Raw genomic sequence first — 24622 nt, 5'->3', positions numbered from 1 at the left:
TCTCAGCTGTTTCTTTGTTGCAGCATACTAAATACATTTAATGTGATCGTTGTTTTTGTTTCCCCCAAAGGGTATATGCTCTACGTGCGAAGGTATATCGACTAAATATGCGGTCTTTTGGTTGTGAACTGTTTCTTCCAGCATCTTATTTTTAAATTCAGTGTTACTAATACTGAAATCTGGTCGAAAGCTGAGTGTCGTGCAAAGGTCTCGCGTATTACACGTGTGCATTTTGAGTCAAACGCATTCCAGCTTGGAGCAAATGTACAATGCTCGAAATCGTCCAGTGTGCTAAGTACTAGAACAGAAAGTATATAATAAAACCAAACAGTAATAACAGAATTAACGAAACAAAGGCAAGTGTAATGTAAAAAAAAAACAAAAGAACACTTTATTTTGCTTTTCTTACAAGCAAATTTTCACAGAAACACACTTTACTCCTGGAGCACTTGCGCTATATAATTATTTATTTATATATATGTACAAAACAGAATAAGGTCACTACCGGCAACACAAACATAAAATAATAAAGGGGACGGGACAGGGCGGGAAACTAGCATAGTCATCTTTGGGGAAGGAATGATTTTGGTATACAATTCCTAGAGCATAACACGAAGAGAGTAGTCCATACTAAACAGTGTCCAGACACATACAAATGCCAAAAGGAGAACAGAAAAAAAAAAAAAAACGAACACTCTATTTAACGTAAATGTATGAACAAGGCAAATGAACTGTCATGTACAGGCAGGCCAAACACAACATAAAAATAAAGAAAAAAAAGAGAAAAAAAAGTAGGGGCAGTAAACGGATGACAACTAAACAAAATGCATACTTGAACATTCTTACTTTGGTACTTAAATGCACTACTCTGTCACCTTTTGAAACCAAGTTGTTTAAAACAAAGAACACAATTTAGTGAGACGACCGTACATATCCAACATTACTTAGTCTTTTATCGGACAAGCACCATAGCAAAAAAAAAAAAAAAGTATAGTAAAAAAAATGAATAGCAACAAGGCTGTTGATTCATTGGATCACACGACCACCAGAGGAAAGAAATGAGAGTTGTTTGACATTTTCACCTGGTCATCAACGATACTGTACAGACCAACGCCGCGTTTAACGAATAATATTAAAATAATCACGACAGTCCGAACAATGCATGTGCCGCGTAATATGCGTAAATGACGAAAACAGCCGTTCAGTAAAGAAAAACGTAGCAATAAGCAGAGGAACAGTATTTATATATTTATACTTGCAAAGTCACTTATACACAAAAACGCAACCCAAGATAGACATCTTGTAATAATTATAAATGCACTCGTTGTGAATCACAAGACATACAACAGTAACAAAGGAAGAACGACAAAATCGTTGTCAGCGCCACGCACACAATTCTCTTCCTCATCGCCAGCGATTAAACAGACAGCGTCCCTCAGAGTTCGTCACGTAAAACAGTGAATGAGGCGCCAGGAGGCGTCTATCTACAGGCAGAGAGCCATGACCCGGGTTTCTACTGCTTCTAGGAACTGGTGGGGGGCTCCGGCGAGCGGGCGAATAAATACGATGCGGATAAATAGCGGGGAAGGGGTTGGCCGGATCATAGCTTGTTCCTACCTGAGAACAAGGTGGGGTGGATGAAGGCGCTGGGCACGCCGGCCGCGGCCGGGTAGTAGCCCGGCAGGCCGGCCGCGTAAAGGTACGGCGCCAGGGAGTCGGGCGGCGGCGGTGCGTCGTCCTTCTTAGGCTCGTCGCCCTTCTTGGCGTCCTCCTTGGGAGACGGCAGCGCGAAGCTGGCCGGAAGCCCCTGGCCCAGCATCTGCAGCTGCTGCACCAGGCTGGGTGCCTTGTCGGCGTCAGCGGAGCGTTCAGGAGCGCCGTCGTCGGTCATCTTCTTGATGTTGTCGATGTGGTTGCGCAGTGCGTCAATGTGCCGCTTGGAGAAAAGGTGGTCCTGCATCGAGGTGTTGCTGAACTGGTGGTTGTACTTGACCGAACACAGCGAGCACTCCTCCGGAGGCTTTGGAGGCTCGATTTCTTGGCCAAAGGTCTTGGCGAAGGCAAGCTTGGACTTTTTCTCTTTGGCGCGGGCGTTCTGGAACCACACTTGGACGACCCGCTTGGGCAGTCCGATTTCTCGGCCCAGCATTTCACATTCGGCCATGGAGGGTGTCTTGTAGTCGGCAAAGATAGACTTCATCACCTTCAGCTGGACGGTGGTCATCTGGGTGCGGAACCTCTTTCCAGAGCCCGAGACGGGGCGTGACGGTTGCTGCCCCCCTGCACCGTGAAGCCCTAGAGGCGACGTGGGGTTGGACTCGAAGAACGAATCGTCGCCGTCCATATTATCTGTGGACTCGGAGTGGGTCTCGGAGCGCGCGTCGTCGGAGACGCCGATCCGCAGGTCCATGCTCTTCTCGCTGACCGACAAGTGGTCACCGGACCTATCCGAGTCCAGGCGGAACGGCTTGCTCAGGTCTAGGGGGGCCTCGCCGCCACTAACATCGGCCTTATTCGCCTTGGGCTTGACACTGAGGTCTGTCGGCGCTCCGGTCATCTCGTCCAGGTACTTCTTGAGAGAGTCTTCATAGTACTTCTTCATGGTGCTGTGGACCAGATCCGAACCCGCAGAGGGCGAGATGGCTTTGCTTTCCTCGGAAGCGCTGCTGGTCGGTGTTCCTGGGTTGGAGTCCGCGTCGCCATCTGGGAACGAGTCAATGTTGAGCTCGCCCTTGCTGTACAGGTCTGCGTGCCGAGTCGCTAAGTGGGACTCCAGCGCCGACCTAGCCTTGAACAGAGCGCGGCAGAAAGGGCACCGCTTGTGGATTACTTGCTGGTGCGCCCTGAACTGGCCTTTACGTTCCCGCGCCCGCGTATTTTGGAACCACACCTGCACGACACGCTTCTTGAGGCCCACATCACGCGCAATGTTCTCGAGCATCTTGCGGCTCGGGTTGCTTTCCATCTGGTACTTTTGGTAAAGATAGTCAAGTTGTTCCGGCAAGATAGTGGTCCGGAGTCGCTTGTCGCGTGGTGGGTCGCCTGCCAGGTCCTTGTCTTGCTGCTGTAGCTGCTGTGGCTGGTCTTCTTCTAGCTTACGCTTCCACGGCTGCTGCTGCTGCTGCTGCGGCGGCGGCGACTGAAGAGCAAGCTGCTGCTGTTGTTGTCCCTCGTACTGCAGAATGCCGAACGAAGAGTTTGGTGGATAGTTCGGGAACAAATTAGGGTTCATTATGTGCACAATTTGATGTTCACGCCACAGGTCAAACCGCGGAAACACCAGACTACACTTGTCACATCGGTAAGAGCCGTTCTGCGGACTTTTGCACGGCGGCTCTGGAGTCCTTGGGGATGAAGGGTTCGAGGCGCTGACCATGCTCCGATCGTCACCACTGCCACCACCACCACTGCTGCCAGTTCCAGTCCCACTGCCAGTCGCAGCAGCCTTGAGCTGAACCGCCAGTGGGTTTTCGTCCTTGAAGCAGGAAGTCTTCTGATGCTTGATAAGCTCATAGTAACGCTGAAACACTTGTAAACACTTTTTGCATTGGTAGTTGAGTCCTGGCGTCCTCTGAAACCTCCCCGAGCCGTCATCCTCCGGTGCTGAAGGCGGCTGGTTCTCGTACACTTTTCGGGCCTTCTGACGGGCATTCTGGAACCAGACGACGATGACGCGCGGACTCAAGTTCAAAAGCTTGGATAGGTACTCGAGGTCGTCGTCCTTGGGGTAGGCGTTCGTCTCAAAGAACTCCTGAAGCACCTTTATCTGATAGTCTGTGAACCTGGTCCGGTTGGCCCGCTTCCCGGAAGATCCGGCCGAAGGCGTCGACGTCATCGGCGTAGGCGTCGTGCTCGAGGACCGCTCCAGCAGGGGTGGCGGCGGCGTGCCCAGCAAGAAGCCATGATGCACCGGAGACGTCATGTCTAGTGGCGGATCTACGGACAGCCGAGACGTCAGGGAGCTCAGGAACTCGGACTTGCCGCCGCCGCTGCTGCTGCTGCTGCCACCGCTGTTGTGCTGCGGTTGCAAAGCAGGGGCCTCCACCTTGGGTGTTAAAAGGACGCCCTCCCCGTTTTGTGTCACGTTAGAAGATGCGACACTGTCTTGCGTATCCGTGCAGGCAGCCTCAATGCGCGCCTCCTCTTTGATGGCATCCTTCTTGAGGGGAGCCTCAGACGGTGTTGTCGTCTTCGTTGATGATGTGGGTGCCTCCTTACTGACAGTGGATGGAGGCACCGGCTTTACAGTAGAGATGCTGCCGTCGTCAGCGTTGTTGTTCTTTTCGGACAGCGGGATCACCTTGGCCTCACCCGTCTTCTCGTACTCTTCGAGGTTAAGGTATGTAGACGGAGGGTTGTTGAAGTTGTACGGCGAGTCCTTGTTACGCTGGCGCTCCTTGAAGAGGGTATTGCGGAACCAGTGCTTGATGACCTTGAGAGGCAGGCCAGACTTCTCGGACATCTCCATCAGTTGCTCCTCGGTTGGAGAGTTGTTGATGTCGAAGTAGGCCCGCAAGATGCGCAGCTGTTCATCGCTGATACGAGTACGGGCCCGCTTTTGCTGTTGAGCTTGCTGCTGTGCCTGCGCCATTTGCTGATGTTGTTGCTGGAGCAGCTTTTGTTGGGCAGCAAAAAAGCTAGGATCCATGGCTCCTGGCATCATGGGGTGGTTGAAGGCGGACGTTATGAGTGGATCCATATGAGGTGGCATGACCACAGGAATCAGCGGCGGATGCATGTTCATGGCTGCTGCAAAGGGCATGTTCATTCCCATCGGTAGCCCCATGCCTAAGCCCATGCTCATGAGCAGCTGATTGAATTGTAGTTGAGCTGCCATCTGGTTGGCCGTCACAGTGGACGCTTCGGACACTGGCTGCTGCTGGCTCGCTTGTGGGGCCACCGACAGTGACACCGGTGGTGTTGCCGAGGTAGGTGTTGGGAGCTGCGGGGAGTGGCCTGCAGCATTGTTTCCACTGCTGTTGGTGTTACCGCTACAGCCGCCGCCAGCACCATTGCTGCCACCGTTGCCTCCCACACCCACCGTCGAGACGCCCACGGCTGCACCCGGCGAAGCCCCATCGGCCTGGCCGCCTGCGGCCTGGCTGCTTGCAAGGTCCAGCATACCCTCCTCCGTGGGAACCTGCGACGCATTCTTCTTGTCGTACTCCGTCCGGAAGTCGTCTGCAAGCTTGGACACGAAGTCTAGGGGCACTATGTCGTGATGGACTTCTTCCCTGTGAGCCTTCAGCACCCAGATACTGGAAAACTCCTTCTGGCAGAGGTTGCACACCGAACGGTTGATTTCTGGCATTGTGTTCTCTTTTTCTGGTTCAACCTCTTCAGCTTCTTTCTTCACTTGTACAGTTTCCACTTTCGGAGACGTAGGTTTGTCTGATTCTTCCTTCGGCTGCTGCTGCTGTTGCTGTTGTTGAAGAATTTGCTCCCGCTTTTCGGCGTCCCTTCTCATGCGCTTCTGGTTAAATTCATTGAACTGCATTACAACGTCGAAGCCGAAGCCTTCTAGAAGATGTTTGTACATAGGAGGCTTGGACCGCGGGTATGGTGACCTCAAACGAAGTAACTGTTGCGTCGCTGTGGCAGCAGCCTGAAGCTGAGGGTTGTTCATCTGATTCTCCGGCATCATTTGTTGAGATGTATGGTGCTGATGATGATGGCTGTGTACTTGATGTTTCTGCGTGACCACCAAAGGGGACGTTGACTGGGCTACTGACGTTGCGACACAATACAACTGCTGATGTTGAACGAGCGCTTCCTGTGACATTAAAATTGCACTGCAGCGGTTACATGTCACCATTCCCTGTGTAGATGTTATTTGTGATGAGAGTAACACTGGCTGTTGACCAACGTGCGAGACAGTCGACGTGATGACGTGGTGCAAACAGCTGCCTTCTGAATGGTCCTGTGAGGTCGGTGTCGTAGATGTGCTAGCAGGCACCGGAGTTGAAGGCGCTGAATGCCCGTGAGACAGGTTTTGTGACGATAATTCGGGCTTCTTCTGGGGAAGTTCTGCCGCTTGTTGTGGAGGCTTACTTGCAGTCAGCATGTCTGACAAACTTTTCTGTTGGGAGGGTTGTGGTGAATCAGACTGAGCAGCGACTCCAGATTCTGGCTTTTCTATAAGAGGCGAGCTTAAATCTACTTGACCTGTCATGGCGAGTTCATGAAGCTTTGATGCTCTGGTTTGGTGAAGTACAGATCTCATGTGGATGTCCAAAGTGGAGCCTTGAGTGTAAGCTACCTTGCAAATGTTGCATTTGAATGGCTTCTTCTCTGAGTCGTTGTTGTTGTTATTGGTAGGAGAGTGTGCCATAACTTGAGACAACGTTGGTGACTGAGGTGGAGCATTGGCTGTCTGAGATGTCATGCTGTTACTGCAATTACTTGGCGCAACTGTTAGTGGTGTAACGTTAGCAGAGCTTGGCAGCAAAGTTGGAGCTGGACTACTCCCATCCTTCAGACTCAACTTCAACTTGTGCAAGTGAGACACGGAATTATAATGCACTAAAAGGATGTTCTTCTGAGTAAAAGACTCTTTGCAGATGTCGCATTTATAGGGTCGGTTAGGGTCCAAATACTTTTCCATAGGGTAGCTTAGTTTTTCCCCTTTTCTGTGAAGCAATGTCTTGTTGTGACTTGTAAGATAGCTTTGGCGAGTGAATGCAACTTTACAGCGGTGACACTTGTACTTTCTAGCAGGATCATTGTAGCTGTCTTCAGCAATGGCTTGACTGTTAATGTAATCTTCAAAGAATTGTTCCTTCAAGGTACCTCCTTCGCCAAGACCTGGTACACTTGTGTCCATAGGTTCAACGCTGCCGTCGTTTTCGTTTACTTGAACTCCATCATCAGTGTCCATTTCCTCGTCCAGCGGTGCGTCTTCTTCGCGGTTGCTTTCTTTCTTCAGTAGTTCAGTCGTCTGCGGGTCCAACACCGCACCACCGCCACTCGTGAGCAAAGGGTTGTTAACTAGGCTGGTCTTGTACTGCTCCAGTTCTTCCGGCGTCATATCTATGTGCGACGTCTCCACATGTTTCTGGAGCGCAGCGACAGAGCGGAAGCTTCTACCGCACAGCACGCATTGCGTGGCCGCTCGAATGACATGGTACTGGGAGTGGAGCTGTAACTTCTCCAGCGTCTTGAAGGCCAAGCTACATTGATTACATCTGTACTTGTACACGTGCCGCTCAGAAACAGCCAGTTGATGCTGAAGCTGCTGCTGTTGTGATCGTCGTGAGTGAATTTCTTTAAAATGGACCTGCACTGCTTGCGGTGTCATGAAATACTGATTGCACGCTTTCTTCCAACACAGATAGCCAGGACCTCGAGGAGTCTGCTTCAGTTCCAAGTGGCCTGTCTCGGTCTGGTGACTGAACAGCTCCTCCAGAATGCTGAAGCTTTTCCCGCAGGCACCACACGTGAGGTCTTCAATTGACAAACAGTCATCAAACGCCATTTTATCCTTGTTTTCCGAATCAGTCGCTTGGCAGTCAGCATCAGCACTATCAGAATCCTCATTGGCTGTTGGTAATGCGTTATGCTTTGTAGTCGGGTGCTTGCCCTGTTTCACTGCCGTTGCTGTTGATGCCCAAACTGATGTGTCGACAAGAGCAAGAAGTCGTTGCATTCCTTCGGATGTTACGTTGTGTATCTCCACGAGATGTGACTCAATTTTGTTCAATGCTTTGAATTGCTCCTGGCAGAGCGGACACTGCACCGACTTAGGCTGTTGCTGAGCATGATGTTGGGAGGAATGCTGAGATGATACGTGCGCGTGTAGAAGCGTCTGGCTCTTGGCAGTGAAGTTGCACAATTTGCATTTGTGTCCCTCGCTGGCTTTCTCTTCCTCGGAGCGATGAGAACTCGCAGCAGCTTCGGCTTTGGCGGCGTTTTCGAGTAAGGCTTGCTTTAGCATTGAACCTGGACTTGACGGACCTCCTGACTTGTTAGCTGCTTCTCTATCTTCCGCAGGCAAAACTGGGGGTGGTAGGTCCACTTCCATTGCTTCCGTACCTTTGTTCTCTGAAACGAAATCAAGGAAAAAAGAAACACATGAAGTAAGTTTTAACAGCTGAACTAATATCCTGCACTAACCAAGATTTCATGAAAGATACAAACGGCTGAACCTCACTAGTGGCTCTTACGTCTAGCACCATAATCATCGGGCTCAGTGTAGCCTGAAATGCACGGAGCGACCAATCGGCGCCCACGCAACAAACTTTGCCCGGCAACGCCCGCTCAACGCCAAGCGTCGATCTGGGCCGCGATTTTGTAGCGATGGCTTATGACTTATTCTATACTAGACTAATCATCCACCGCTCACGGCCGGCTGATCCCGTTGAAAACGCGAGCCGACCGTCGCTCTGACCACTGACAAAGCGCGATAAGCGCGAGAAGGCATTATTACCGGAAAGGCATCGCTACAAAATACCGGCCCTGGGTTGGGCAGGTATTTTCGCTTGGCCAATGCCATCGCCGGAAGCCAATGAGCATGTACAATCACTTTAAATATCACGTCTATTTCCGGTCCGTCTGCCTGCCATGGCCGACTGCCTTCAGGAACACACGTGCGGAAATTCGTTATCACCACCTATAGGCACGCTTCGTCAGGTACAATGTGCCGTGTTTTCGCGAAACTGCGGCATCTAGAAACAGTACCCGCTTGCACAAACGCGTAAAAAAAAAAAAAAAAAAAGACGCGGCCATGTTGCACGCACAACTGAAACACTACCTATAGCCAACTGGAAATCCCAAATTATTGATTTGTGTCCCGATGCAAGTATTCGCGAGGTCCGAGATGCGTTACTGCTCTTCAACTATCATAACGGCGATCGTTCGCAGTTTTGCTAACAAAGGCGTTTTGTGCATAATTTGTCTCAGATTAAAGGACAAGTACGTCTTAAAACTCCGAAATCCGGCCCTACGTTGGACAGGACAAATTGATGAATGCACATATGGAAATTGTACGCACTTGCTGTCTTTCTAAAAGTCTAGTGTTACAGACTCGACTGGCCGCCCGAAAAACGCTGGAGCGATGCCCGCTGACATTTTTAAAGAGCTACCAGTTTAGAAAACATCACAAAAAAGCAATTTCACCCCTTTTGCTAGATATAGTTATGATGAAAGTTAGCGGCGGCTCTAGCCAGCCGTTAAGGGTGGTAGCGCTTGCTTTCTTCGGCTGGCAAGTTGCGGCGGCGGCCGATGACAGCATAAAAAGCATCCAGTCCTTTGTGATTGCAGGGGCCTGGACTACAAATATCCGAAAAAGAAAGCGATGGTGTGTGGAAACCAAATATTATACTACTGTCTTTACACTACACCATAGCCCAAGTGTTAAGAAATCAATGAAAAGAACAGTATGCTTAAAGCGCATTAATAATTTTTAAGCAATTTTGGCAATTACCAGATAAAAATTATACCACAAATTGCTATTTTATCAAAGTATTACTTTGTCCGGCCACACTGAAAGCAATGCGGCGAACGCACCCATCAGCCTGTTTTTCGATCCACGAAGCGCAAGCCAGCGAACATCCTGCGTCGGGCTACCGTTTCTTGCTGTCGCACAGTTCATCTTGAAAGTTCGCTCCACGTTCTCCAGTCGCAAAAGTATGAGCTTCACTCACAAGCGTACTCCGCTTTCGTTCTAAATTATACTGCAATGCTTTGCATGTAGCGCTTCCTTAACAAAATCGTTAGACTAACTGCTAAGCTTTACACTGAGCAGTATGAGAAATTGGTCAACATTATCTGCAAACAGCGTGGCCTTGTCGGCTAAGACACACTGAAGTCGAAAAAAAAAAAATCGTCCGAACTTTGATACAGTGAGAACTTTAGCTTGCGAAGGTCCACTGGAGACCCACGCCTATTCATTTTCTACTTTCTTCCCGATTTCACTCCGTGCCTCGTCAACGTTTTATCCCCTTGATCTGCCTTCAGATCCTAAGACAGTGCTTCTTCGGCTACCCACAAGGCATTTGCACGTGGTGTCTTCAGTGTCCGCCCCTTCACACCTTTGAGTGCAGTGCTTCGTAGAGTGGCCCATTGACTGCTCCCACAGGAATGTCGAAGCGTGTGCGGTACCACTAATAAACAGCCCGCACAGGCACGCCTCCTGCCTTTATAAATTCTTAGCGATGACTGTTCGCATTCAGAAAACTGTAGCACGGAATATTTAAGTATGCATTCAAATGACTACAGGGGATTGTTAGTGACACATAGGGGCACGTGGAGATAGAACGCTCACCAGCATTGCTGGTGAATTCTCTGTAAACGTTATTTGTACCTGTGCGAATCAATATGTATTGAACGGGTTACTACTGAAGACGCCGACGAGTGCCGACAGACAAGACGAGCACACGTATCATAATTCCCGTTCTGTGTGGCAGGGCCGCCAACATGTCTGACTAGAACTTTGTCCAAGTCGTTGCCCACTGTGAAGACCGCGCCTAGAGCTACGTTGGTGTGAACCACTTTCGCTAAGATTGGTGGCAAGTAACACAGTGCAAAAACAATTTTGGATTTAAATGAGCACAAGCCAAAGCCGCAAATCGGAGCACTCACCGACGTCGACGTCGAAGCTGACATGCTCGTTGCCTGCGTACTCCTTGACGAGGAAGATGTCCTTCCAGGACTCGCCGGCCGAGCTCTCGTCCTTGGCGCGCGTCTGCTGCAAGTGGCGCAGCGAGTGCGCGTGCCCCAAGAGGCCGCTGCGGGTGCGCGAGTGAAAGCCGCAGGCCGTGCACTGGTAGTGACGTGCCACGTCGCCGCGCAAGTTCGTCTCGGCTGCCACGAGGAAGAGAAAGAGCCTGGCCACCAGGTCGTGCCTGGCGCTGGCCGCGTGCAGCTGGAGCTTGTGCACCGAATTGGTGTAGTAGTCGCACGCATTGCAGCGCACCTGGACGGGGTTGCTGACGTTGACGTACTTGAGCTTCCAGTCGTTGCGCGGGCCGCCCTCCTTTATATGGTTCACGTGCTGCAGCCTCTGCAGGTGCTTGTCCGTTTTGCAGTGGAGCTGGAAGTTGGCCCTCAGGTTGGTCTTGTAGGAACATAGTTTGCAGACGTAGCTGCCGGCCACCGCCATGAGGACTTCGTCTTCGCGCTGCCGCGTGCGGTCCTGTTGGAAGTGGGCCCCGAGGGCCTCCACCGAGTCCACTGAAAACAAACCGCAGACACAGCATTGGAACAGCTGCGACGTGTCGTCGGTCGAGAGCTCTAGGCGCAGCGTCGGGTCCGGGTGCTCCATATCCATTGTAGGCGAGGCGAGCGGCGAGCCCGCGGCGGCCGCGGCAAGGGCCTGCTGCTGCTGGTGCTGCTGAGAGGCCATCATGAGCAAGGCATGGTTGTAAGCCATGTCCGCGAGCGCCGCCTCCGGTTGCAGCTGGCCGTCGCAGGGCAGCAAGAGGCCCGGGTGGAACTGGAACAGCGGGTCCAGGGCCTGGGCCTGCTGCAGAGCGCTCAGCTGTTGCATGTGCTTAACGTTCTGCTGCAGGACCATCATGTTGTGCGTGTGCTTCTCGCTGGTCATGTGGATGCGCAGGTTCCGCGCCACGTTCGTCTCGTAGTTGCACACGTCGCACCGCCACGTCGCCTTGGGTTTGGCCGCTGGCCCGGGCTTCTTGACGGCCTCCGGAAGCGCCGGAGGCTGCTGCTGCTGCGGCGGCTGCTGCTGCTGGAGGAGCTGCTCGGGTGTGGCCTGCAAGTTGCCGTTCTGGAGCTCCTGAATGTTGTTGATGTGCTTGTCGGACTGCATGTGGATGCTCAGGTTGCCCTTGGTGGTCGTCGAGTAATTGCAGACCTCGCAGCGGTATGGCTTGTAGCCGCATGTGTATGTCTCGCCTCGAGCTAGCCGCGGGTGCGGTTGGCTGGTCAGGCAGTAGATGCAGTTCAGCTCGTTCTCGGGATGTTTCTCTTTCATATGAATCTCGAGTGTTTCTTGGTACTTGTAGTGCCAGTTGCACTTGGGACACTTGAGTGTCTTGCAGGAATTACGGGAGTGCATCATTGTCATGTGGCCACCGAGGGAACGCGATGATCCCAGGACCGTGTCGCACTTCGGACATTCTACGCCATTGGTCTTGCCATCAGGGTGTTGTGGGCAGGCCATCACTGGTGAAGCGCAGGCATTCAGGAACGGTGGCTGTGGCAGAAGCTTGGGCGACACACCCGGAGAGGACGAGCTGCCCGCGCTCATCGGTCGCTCAGCTGACGGCGGCGAAGTCCGCGCTGGAGGTTCAGTGCTGGTCGGCAGGATCACAGGTGTCACCTTTTCTGCGGTTGCTGCCACTACAGGAGGGTTCTCGACGACTGCAGCGGCAGCTGCCGCCGCCTTGGCTATTTTTTCAATATTCGCCAAGTCCTCAAGCTCTGGCGCCAACGTTTCGTCTGGTCGATGACTGGCGTTCGAAGAGCTGGGCGGCGTCAGCACAGGTGCTTGAGGACTTTTGCGAGCTTCTTGGGCCGACGGAGTCTCGGGGCCATTAGTGTTCACGCTAAGAAGCGGGCCGACACCTGCCTCCGCTGGCGCCAATGAACTTGAAGACGAGCTACTGGCGATAGGGTTCTTTGCTTGAAACTTTCCGCTGCCGCACGGGCCGCCGGCGCCTTGTGCGGGAAGGGGCTCGAGAAAGGACAGCAGGGGTTCTTTGTCCTTTCCCACCCCCTGAATGATGGCCGAAATGTTCTTCTGGTTCATCATGTGGCGCTCCTCGTCCGTCAACGTGATACCATGCTCGCCAATCGCGTGGCCTACAAATGACTTAGTAAAACCGAAAGACAGCTTGCAGATAAAGCACATAAGAATAGGCTTGATGGGCACCGACGGATGTTCCATGAGCGGGAGGTTCGTGTTCAAAAGAGTACTCCAGCCCGGCGGCCGTGGGGCTTTCTTCTCGTCGGCTGCACCGTCCATGCCATCTTCTGTGGCTCCTTTATCGTCCTTATTCTTCTGGTCCCGCACCGAAAAGACGCGATAGCTGTGCATAATAGGGACTTCAGGAACCTTCTTCTTTTCTTGCAAGAGACTATATGCTTGGCCATAGAGAGCACTATAGAGGGCGGGATTGCGCGAAATATGGAACGCGTTGACCACTTGCGGAATGATCGGAGGCGGCGTGACACCTGGCCCGTCGACAATGCTGCCTTCTTGGTGGGGGAGGTCCAAGCTGCAGTCTTCATCGCTGACACCGTCAGAGTCCCCCGCGGTCGCAGTTTCGATGATGAAAGCCGATCCGTCCGGGTTGTACACAATCTTGCCGTTGAATGTTTCCACATCGCTGAGGGAAGAGCTCTGGTCCGACGCGTCGGCCGGATCTTCTTTAAACTGCTGGCTCGGGGGACTTCCACCGTCAGCCGACTTGTCGCCACGCTCAGCGCCGGACGCTGTACAGTCTTCGGGAGTCATTCTGGCCACTACAGCAGGCTGCTGGCCCGTGTCCATGCTACGCTGGGGGGCTTCCATGGCTCAGTTACGTCATGACGATACAGCAGTTCTGCAACAGAAAAAAAAAAAAAGAACGCATGAGTGGCACAATCTAATATACGTCCATTCATTTCAAACTTTAGGCTTAAGCGACATATATAACACAGAGACAATATTCAGCTAGCATAGAACAGGAAAGGCGCAAATCAAGCATTAAATTGAACGTTTCTCTTGGCATCATCCATAACATCAGGATGTATGGTGACACCGCATGGTGATGATCAAAAGTGTTCCGCCTTTTTTCTCTCGACACCGCCGAACGTAGAACGTCCTCACATAAGAAAATTTAGGAGGAGCAGAGATGTCCACGCTTCTTTGGTCGTTCTCACCAAATATAGCGTTCAGCTTTGAAAAACTCGAGGGCCATATGTCGCTTTAATACCATAAAGCTTCGATACGCCACATTTTGCTCAACCCTTACCATAGTATAAAAGGTCAGGCGAAGCTAAAAGCTGGCACATCAAGCTAGGTGTCACCAAAAGTCGTAGCCACTGCCAGCTGAATGCGTGCGCGTGTTTGTTGCGTTAGACGCCATAGAGCAGAAAAAGAAGATCCCGCGAAAAATATAACTCAACAGAAGTCTTATCAAGCAGAAACGAAGGTGACGATGTCGGCATTTGTACAGATAGAAAATAAAAAAAAAGAACAACCTTCGGCGTTTAAAAGTCACCCCCTTTAATTATCACGGGGCGAATTCTTTAATTTCTTGCGAAAATGCCGCGCTTGCGCGATCGAAAGCGAAACGAGCCCTGTAATGACACTCTAATCACCTAATTCCAAGATTCCCCAAGAAACTGGCGCATTTCGCTTACTTCCAAGTGCGGCTGTCTTTCTTTTATTTGCGAATGTTGTAGTAAGCGAGCGGGGACCGCACGCAAGGTTCCCAAAGTCCATCCGCTCGATCGACCGCGCTTTGCACGGACCACCTTTTGCACCCGTTCGCTGCCTCATTTCACATGGGCATCCGGTGAAGAGGGGGGACGGAAGAAGAAGGGGGAAAAAAACGAAAAAAAAAAAGGGACCACTACTGGAAGACGGAAAAGCGCTTAATAGCGTGCGCGGGTAATTGCCGAGTATAAAATCGAATTTTTCTTGCTTTGGGCACTGTGCGGGTTCGGAGATTAATTGGTCGCGCGCACAGGTCGTCACGTTCTCAATTCTGTTCTCACAGCACCAAAAACGGCGCATCGCATTTATTGCAAATTCCATCAAAGACGACTGCCACAAGTGCTGAGGCGCGGCAAGGTCGTGTGTCACGTGACACATGAAGGGAGAAAAAGGACGGTTAAACGTTCTAGGATGGAAACGTGGTCCAGTTGGTGCCACATAAGAACCAGTTAAGCACTTCCCGCTCTATACCATTTACGTAGACTGTATCAAAAAGGACGAAGCGTCATGACATTCCGTGAAATCAGTAGAACATCAATAAGGTAATAAAAATATGTTGTAAAGCACACCAAGCTAAGCAAACAACCTAACACTCTTTAAACCACCTTCTAAAATTTATGTACACGTGGTTTACTGAGACGCCCCACCTGCCTAGATAACGAACCATGCCCGTTGATTTGCGTATGCTCATGGACGTAGAGCGTCCGTTCAGCGGTTTCCTGCCAGCTTAGCTGTGACTGTAAACACAGAAAATAAGGTGACAATGTATGAAGAAACATTCTTACAAGGAATGACAAACACACGGAGACCAAGAACACAGCAATACACGTAGTCCTACGTCCCACCTTCGTAAGGACTCTTTTTATACAAGGATTAGGGATTATGTGTTTCGATCAGTCCCTTGAACAAAGTGCCGAATCACTCCTGCAAAGCGCTATAAAAGCCGCGTATTGCACAAGAGATCGCTAGTGCACCGCTCCCCTTTCCGAGCCCCTTAAAGAATCTAAGAAAAAAAAAAAAAAGGGACCATGGACCCCGATTCAAACAACGGCTTCTAGCTAAGCAGCGGCGGTCGTTGTGTGTTTTAGTCAGGGGTGATAGGTAGAAGGCAAGGAACAAAGCGCGGTCAAAAAATAAGATAGACTGCCATCCAGCAGCAGCTGGGTCCAAACAATGCAGAGAGCAGCGAACAGAGGGACAGAGACAAAGGCGCCAGTGAATTTTTCACCACGTGATCACGTCCTTCATATGGATCTCGCCCCTCGTACGGATGGGGAAAAATATCCCCCCTTGAGGCGCATAGACCCCTGTGCGCCGAGCAAGGCATTCTTTCTGCACCAATTCTGTATCAATGGTGCCCTGCTTCTTTGTTAATATTCTCTTTTCCAGCGCCAAGTCCAAAGCATCTGCGCTTGCCGGGCATCCTGGCTTCTCCGCAACCCCGTAACTCCCTTCAAGGTGGAGACGGGAACACAAAACGCTTATTTACACTCGCAAGAGGCAGCATGATGTCTCCGAATGCATTCACGGGAAGAAACGTTCACACGCAGCTCCAACCGGCCGACCGGCTTTGTTCAGTGGCGCCCTGGCTTTCTTTTTCCCTGGCGCTCCCCTTATTTGCGGGAAAGTGACGCAGACGTGGCGCGCACTTTCTGAGAAAGATGCAAGAACCACGCTGCTGTCGAACGTGTCGCTGCTCGACTGCAAAGAGCGGGGAACGCACAGAGAACTACAACCACATCGGCGAGGCACTCGCAGGCAGGATCGGATCATGGCTGATAGAAGAGACCGACAACTGTGCGAAACGTTCAAGGAATATTGCGGTGGAAATAAAAATGCATGGCGATTTATATCGACAGGGTCAAGCACGATATTACGGCCTCAGCAAGGACTCCTATCTTTCTATACGCACAAAAGTCACGTGAAAGTAGATAAAGCGACGTTCAGCGGCGATACCTTTATACAATACACGAGACTCCTAGAATTGCAATTTCTCATGCGGTCACAAATCAGCATACGTAACTCTGTTATTATTTAAGGCACCATACTTTTTTGTTGAAAGGGACGTTTATTTTGTTAGCATCTGCGCTCATCTCAATACGCGTGCGGAAAGTCCCTCTTGGAAAATGCGCCGCCTCCTGGCGTCAACCAATGGACCAGCGTAACAAGTATACGGCCCACACTGCACGGAGGCGCCTTTGCACGCGGGCTTTTTTGAGTCTCCCTCCGAGATACAAAATGCAGCTCCCTTGCTGGCATCATGAGCGGCAGCTACAGGGTGTCCCGTAGAAGACACCTGCTCGAGGCCAGGGGTCGCGAGTGGGCACGCCGATTTTCAAAATTTATTTGCGTGCACGCGCTCGGTCGCGCCGCTTGGTGCAGATTACACAAGTACCGCGGAGAATTGCACTTCGTTCAGATGAAAACTAAAAAACGAATAATAATAACCGGAATCACCCTTTAATGTCCGCCGCGAGCGGCGCTGGGCAGGCAAGCCCCTCACAGGCAACTCTCTCCTGCTTTCACTGGGCAAACATGGTCAAGCGAGGTTTTCATTAATAGGACGCGACGCCCTTTCCGCTCACGTATAAAATAAATAGCCTGGGCGCCACTGGGGCGACGTAGCTTTCAGACTGTGCACATGCGACGCACATTCGGGCGGTCGAAGAGTGGTGATATACAGACGGCCAGCGAACGTCGCCGGGCCCTCCAGATCGTGCACCGATTACGGCAAGCCACAGATGTGAAAAAGCAGTAAAACAAGGGGAAGCAAAGGATGAAACGCTGGGAAATGGAATCTGGCAGTGCTGGCTTGAGTCAGCGTCGTGCCTAATTCGTCCGGCACTTCCAGTCAAGAGCATGAGCGCTTGTCTTTTATCGCCGAGTGAAGGCCCGGGACGAGGCGCACAGAACACGGGACTCTTAGCATCCCCTCGTTAAAAGTAATGGCGCCTCGTGCGCAATATCTATATTTATAGATGCCCCGTGCGCCCCTGGCCAACTTGAAACAAGCCAGCCCACACAAACACGCCGTGCCTAAATCACCGCCAACCCTCGTCTATAAGTCTCGAGCTAAGGCAAGTAAGAAGAAAAAGAAACACACACAAGCCACGCCTCAGTGCTCCATAGCCAGGTTGGATGGTTTCAAACACGAATGCGTCTAAAGGGTCTCGCGGCCAGACTAGCCGGCTCCATGCTGTACTTGTTTCGCATAACTATATACGAAGGCGCCGACAGACAGCCACGTACCGAGAACCGGCACAAGTTTGCAAATGTGCTCGCTGATTATAGAGCGCTAATGATTTAAAGAAAGAAGCAGGTGCATTCAAGCACCGTCGGCATCGACTTTGCTTCAGTAAATAAGGGTGGTTGTCATACGGAACGATACAAATGCGTAAGACAAAACACGAGCAGCGCAAGCAACTGACAGCTATGGGACCTCGGCAGCAGCCCAGATTTTTCTAAACAATATTTCAATTAATTGCTTTTGGGCACATGGTGAGATCGCAGATTCAAGCCGGTTAGCGCTCTGTGCATATATGCACTTATACAAGAGCCAATTTCTAGAAATAGGCACTCAAGATCCCCAACGAAGTGCAGTTCCGTTTAACATGTGTCAGCAGTGCATTATTTCATAGAGTTGATAAGTGTTACTTGGAACAACGGTGTGCTTCTTTCCACAGGCTTTCTAACAAACGGCTATTATTTGTGGGCCGGCTGGCTTCAGTTGTGCAGTTAATGACCCTCAAGTTCATAATTAAAATGTTCATTAGTGAATCTGTTCACTAAGCACTTCATTAATGTAACTATTCGCGCACCTAATGTCAGCCGGCTTCACAAAGCACATATTAAAGCATCAATCAATAAAGCGCGCATAAATTAATTGATTTTTTTCGTACGACTCGCGAAAGAATAACAATGAAGCCACGGTATCCAGCTATCAATATATATATATATATATACCATGTGGTCTTATTTCGCCGAACCATAGTTATTAGAAATCGCCTGTGACAAATAGCGCAATTCTTCCACATCCACTTGAGTACTTGAAGAGGCGAACATTATTTGCACGACTAATCATAGCCCAACATTAGCTAATTAACAAACGCCCACCAATTACCGCTAATTATACACGTTGGTGCGCATGTTCCGACTGCGCAAGTAAAGCAGAGCAGTAACGAAGTAATGGTCATTCAGCAGACATCACGTGCTTAACACCTGCTTCGAAAAATACGCCAACAAAGTGAGTGGTGAAATGCATTGATATTCCAGTTAGCACTAATCAGTATTTAATTTGGCCACAGTGCTGATAAGTGTTAATCTGCTATCAATTCTCGACAGATTTGGGCTAGCAAAGCAACTCGGTGCGTGGTGAAACCTTTGATATCGTTTATTCACCTTTACAGCACAACATTGACATTTTGAGTGTTATAATTGTGCCTTCATTACACTCATCCTGCCTCCACGTGACAACAACAAAGCAAAATATCACGGAGAAATACAGCGCCAAGCAAGCCGCTTGTTTCCGAAGTCGCACGGCGTGGTGGAATTGGGATCATCGTGCCGTCTGCCACGGCGGACTGCTGCCGCACCCCATGAAAAAAACTTAAAAGCGCGAATCTCTAGCGTTGGAGCTCTTTGGCTACCCTTGAGCCAATATACCCCACTAATCATCATCATCAACCTCTAGCGGTTAGCAAATACATGGAATGTTCAATAATTATTACCGAATGTTCATTAATTATTAGCGAAACACTCTGAGGTGGACTAATTACTTAAAAATACTGCGTTTTAATGACGTTAAACCCATCATTGAAGTTTCACATACGCTTAGTACGCTGCATTGACTCAATTTGATATGTAGTGATGGTAATTATAGCAGTCCTTCCTGTTGCTTTCTTGAATACATATGTTTATGTATTTATTCACAAGCGGTCCTTGTACAGTGTACTACTTCGGGACCTCTTTCTGTATATTACTCTGCATTTACAATGCTTTCTGTTCACATGAAATAAACTGAAAATAGCGACCTGGCAGTCCGATTACACCCATAACAAGAATCAAAATCAGAACCAAAGCGAATGCGCTGTTCACAGTACTTAATTGCTCAAACTGGCGCTGTGACTGCAGAGTTTCAAATAATGTTCATAAGAGCCCATCAGCGCAATCATGGCTGTGCACTACTCAAACGAAGCAGAAATTAAGTCGACAGTCGCACGTCCTGCTCTCAAAGCGCGCACTCAGAACTATTGCGGCGCGCACGGTAAAAAACGCAGTCAGCAATCAAGAAAAAAGAAAAAAAAAGAGAGAGAGAGAGAGGTCAGCGTAGGGTCCTGGTTAATATCCGCTATAAACTGGAGTGAAACGCGAACAACAGGGATCGCAAGTGGCAAGCCTGCACGTGCTACCGGGCAGCATTCATAGACAAAGGGCGTCGCTGGGAAAAGAAAAAAAAACACACACACACACACACACACAAAAGGCGCGCAGAGCAGGGAGCAAAACAAAGAGCGGGAGCCCCAATGAAGATGAGGAAGCCGTTTTATTTACACGGGGACGGGAGTAATTAACTTGTTGACTCCCTTTCTTAAGAGATGGTGTTTAATTAATCGTTCGGAGGCGTTCCCCGTCGGGGCAGAGTTTCAGATAGCGGCACGCAACACCGCAAACCAGCCGGCGTGAGCGCGAATGCACCAGGCTGCTGAGGTGGGCCTCACGCTCGCTTTGGCTCCCTCCTTGTGCGTCCATTCTTACACACGCCTCTGCTACTCTTTCCCCTCGCCCAGTGCTGCCGATGCCGCCGCAGTCAGAGGGATGCAGCAAGAAGATATTCAGAACGCGTCTCTTTAGCCTGAAGTGCTACTCTAGAGAGAAACGCGCGGGATAAAGGCACAATATTCAAGTCACTGCACAGTGCCCATTTCTTTCTTCCCGCAACGACAGCTCGTCGTGAGACTTAAACAAGCTGTTAAACATATTGACTGACGCGCTAAAGCAGCCAGATACAAACGTGCGGAGCCAAGGAATACGAGCACGTATGGTCGGTGGTTACGAACAATAGTGCACAAACACCGCACATCAAGACAGCGACGTAGCGAGAGAACCTGAGGTGTCAGTGTCACACAGTGGCGCGGTGTCGGAATGTCTACGACTTCAGCCAAGCGCGCAGAAATGGAAGAAACGTCTGTGCATTTCTGCGCTTAACATTTAATCGACAAGCAGCGCGAACTGGTAAGTCGGCCTCTCTCCAAAAATCTTTTCCGGCCAAAAAAGAAAAAAAAAAAGTCTAAAAGATACAAACTTTCGCCATTGTTTTCAAGGACGGAACGGGCCATGTCACTTGGCATCGATGACATGATTCCGATAAAAAGTGGGGAGGGAGTGATTTTCATAGAGGAACAGAAGGACCACCTATTTCTGAAGAACCACTCTAGCCGAATTAGATCTGCGGCGGAACTACATTAAGGAATTAGTACTCGCAATAAGACAAAAAAGTATGAAAGCAGAATTATAGGTAGCGACACTAACTAGCGCCTAACTCGTTTTTCTTTTTTTTTTTTCGCCCGACTCCTTAAGTGACCGCGCTACACACGCATACACAAAACGATGAGAAACTCAAAGGCAACGCAAAATTCAGCACACATCACACGTGATCACACGCTCGTAGCGGGTATTCTTGACGTTCACAAAGGATGGACAAAACAACATACTCAAAGAAAAACACGACTTTTCGCGACTCTCCATGAATTGTCACACGACATTTGCACGCCCACAAGGCCGAACACACCACGAAAACGCTTCGGATCAGAAGGGGTTCCGTCGCTGTCCACGGCACACTTGAATACAGACAGCGTGCCGTGCGCTGCCATCAACAATCCCTAGATTCCCTAAAATGATCCCCACGAGAACATGTACAGCTTGCTCGAGAGTTGCCAATCGCGGCGAATGAGGCCGCGTTGGGCAACTGACGAAACCTCTGCATCGACCGTATTATTGCAAAAAGGCGTGCGTGCGCACCCCAAGGTATACGCTGACGTTGCATGGAGTTTACTGACCTTTTGTCGACATTTGCGAGCCGTTGGGTATCCACGGGAGTAAATATCGAAGCCCGTGAAGTCAATGAGCTTCACGATCAGAAAAACGCGGAGCCCAACACGACTAGGGAAAAACAGAGCTGGTCGGAACAGTACGCGCACAAGGACGACACGAGGACGCAGCCGCTGCAGATGGAGGGAGTCGAGCTCCGTACCGGCGACACTAAACAGAAGCGCATGCCAACAAAACGCGACGGCTCTGAAGGGAGAGCGCCGACACTTAGAGGAGAGAAACCAAGACAGCGAGCGACCATCCTTTCTCTCCCGCAGCTTCCCTCTTTCTCCGGTGTGAAAGCAGCCGAAGCCCTCTCTCCACGAGAGGGGGAGCGCCAACCCAAGCGCCCCCGTTCGACGCTTTGTCATTGAAATGAAGCAAACGGATTCAAGGTGCCCCCCATAAGGTCCCTCAAATCATGGCCACATCCTCGCCCCCTCTCCCTCCCCCGAGCGCAGGAGAAACGCGGAACAGAAGACGCGCTGGGAAAGGAAACCGCCTGAGCACACACACCATGTGGCCCCAAGAAAGAGGCGACCGACATTGTGGTACACTTCGTGGATGTTTTGTTGAACCGGCCGAGTACGTGGTACCATTCCTCAGATAACTGATAATTCCATGCTGCAGGAGTCCCGGGACGCTATGTTGTGCGAGCTACCTCGCGAGTGTGTAACCAAGGTTTGCTAAACTTACGCAACCACAAGTTCGGAAGAGCACCTATAATTCGCGTTCATATGTATTTTGAGAAGTAGGCTACCTCTCGAGCGAAGAGAGCCGTTTACAAGGGTCGATGCGAGAGAAACAAGTTTTGTTGCAGGTGTTTCTCAACAATTTTAGCGTATCATATGCAGCGAACTAGATCAGTGCTAGGGTAAATGCATTTAAAAAGAAAATATCAATAGACAGGTTGCCATGACGTCCATGCGGCGGTAGTACAGTTGGAGAATCGTCAACAGGGTTAAAAGCTGCGCTTTAACCCGTGCCGCTGATTGCCAGCAGCGCCGTGGAAACCGTGAATGGGGGAGTAATGTCCCTTGCACGCTACCTGTAGAAGCAGGCACACGCACACGCTTTTTTTCGCCGCAGGGGCACCCACTTAACAGTGCCGAAAAATATTAGAATGTTTTGGCAAGCTTAAAGTAGTGAGAAGGGCACAGCAAAGGTTGGCCACGACACAAGCGTTTGTGTCACCTACTGGGGTGTCCGTGCGCTTTGCCCTGTTCTCAATATAGTACTTACCTAGCCAACTAACCCAAGGCCCTTTTAGCATAGCAGCATCGCTCAATTAACTGCGCGCTCGCCAGGTGTCGAGCGAGTAAAAGAGCAAAAGAAAACGACGAGGTGACTAGAAGACACATTGGGTACACACAACGCTACTTTTAACAATACGTAGCGCTGTGAGGGCCCAATGTGTCTTGTACTGTCATCGCGGCCTTTTGTGCTATAACTCGCTTTGGCATGATGAATCAAGCAGCCCATATCGCAACCCTCGTTGCTAGACGTCATCTGCGGATGCAGGGCACGCTAAAGCTGGCCACCTGGTCGGAGCGGCGACAATACGGTACTAACGCTAGAGCTTTAGCTTGTCCGCAAATTTAGAAACTGTTTAGAAACTCGAAGAAAATCCGCTAAAATAAGCTAGCAATACAATTGTTCACGAATTTCGATGGAGCGATTTGTGATCACACACGTCAGTGGTCAGCTAATAGAGCAGCAAATACGGCACCACGTGTTTGAAAACAAAATACAGTCCTCACTGCAAAAGAAACGCACGGCACGTGTTCTGGCATGCTCTTTTGCCTGTTAACAGCTTTTCCAGTTAAGCTGCACATTCATTCATGTGTTTTCAAAGACTGAAACGTCTGCGCGATTACGCGCACGAGGAGGACCCAGCGCCTTCCTTACTTTTTCGTGCCTGATACTCGGTTCGAAGAATTCTGAAAACAAATCTCGCGCCTCAAGAGCAATTCGGCATGCCCATTATGGCCGGACCCTCTTCAGCACGCCAACTTATGCCTGGCACTCGGGGCTCCGAGCCAGACAATTGTACGGACGTTCACCCCGGACCTGCAATAGCGGGGCTGTCAAAATCGGTCTAGGCCCTTTCGTTCCTTCTGACATGAAAACAAGCTCTGTGATTGCAACCCCAAGGGCCACTAACACCTCACACAGGCTTTTCCGCGTTGGATTTTTTTTTTTATGTTTCGTTGTCTTACCCTCGCTGCCTGTCTTAAGACACCTCACAGGAAAGGAAAAAAAGAAAGAATGTAACCCGACGGGGTGGAGGGAAATGGACAAGCGCTCCCGGCAAAAATGAGGCAGTTACCTGAAAGCTGCACGCCTATTTCAGAAGTCACCGAAGGAATGCACACTCTTACCGATTGGTTTTAGCAAAACGGCGGGCAGGTCGCACCTTCGCGCAGCGCGTTTGAGCAAAGTAATTGCGTATTTACTCTAATTGACAGTACATATTTGCACGTGTCTTTTTGGAACCCATCTATCGCTTCCAATAAACACATTCTATCGCTCTGAGTTATTCTCGCGCACATTTAACGCAGCTGCAAACTTTGCAACGTTCTGGAATAAAAAGAACAAGACATAAAACCGCGAAGCCCCAGCAGTACGCAACAGCGCTACGTTCTGATGACAGCAGCAAAAGATCGCGCTTATGACGCATGGGCCAGACTACCAGAACGGACACGATTATAAAGAATGGGCCCAATGGCTCCGTAGTTCCTGCTCGACTGAACAGGGTGACGCCGGATTAAAATGCAGTGAACCACGTGTGCCAGCGACTATAGGACTTCGCCGATGTCCGGCTCGGACTGTCCGCTGCATCCATTAATCTTGTGACACAAGGTCAGGCGTTGAACTGGCGTCTCCATTAAACAGAGGCCAAAACCTCGCAAACTTCGCAGTTACCAAACAACACAGTTCACGCGTTCTCCGGACGACGCGGACGGTGTGATTTATAAGCTCCAGCTCGACAGTACGCCTGGGGAGCGCGGCAATAAAACCAGCAGGGGAAATTCCTTGGGACGTCAGAGGCCAGCTCCGAAAGCGGCACCACAACGTGATAAAGGCTGGAAGCAGGAAAATTAAGGTACCAGGATGTTAACGCATTCAGACTGTACAAATGGAAACCTTGAT

General features: G+C 50.4%; 1 protein-coding gene across 6 annotated transcripts in view; it reads right to left on the bottom strand.

Moving 5' to 3' along the window:
* Nucleotides 1-371: 371 nt before the first annotated feature.
* The window catches only part of LOC119431810 (zinc finger homeobox protein 4), a 314132-nt gene continuing 289881 nt past the window's right edge, over nt 372-24622 (bottom strand). For all 6 annotated transcript variants that reach the window (XM_037699276.2, XM_049670602.1, XM_049670604.1 and 3 more), the window contains 2 exons: nt 10579-13505; nt 372-8040 (listed from right to left, as the gene is read on the bottom strand). In XM_037699276.2, coding sequence (XP_037555204.1) covers nt 1601-8040; nt 10579-13474 — 9336 coding nt within the window. In that variant the 5' untranslated portion in view covers nt 13475-13505 and the 3' untranslated portion in view covers nt 372-1600. The remainder of the gene's footprint in view (nt 8041-10578; nt 13506-24622) is intronic.

Source organism: Dermacentor silvarum, chromosome 1, assembly GCF_013339745.2.
Source record: "Dermacentor silvarum isolate Dsil-2018 chromosome 1, BIME_Dsil_1.4, whole genome shotgun sequence".
Classification (NCBI taxonomy): domain Eukaryota; kingdom Metazoa; phylum Arthropoda; class Arachnida; order Ixodida; family Ixodidae; genus Dermacentor; species Dermacentor silvarum.
Note: the sequence above shows the minus strand (reverse complement) of the source record. Positions and strands in the feature narration are given on the sequence as shown.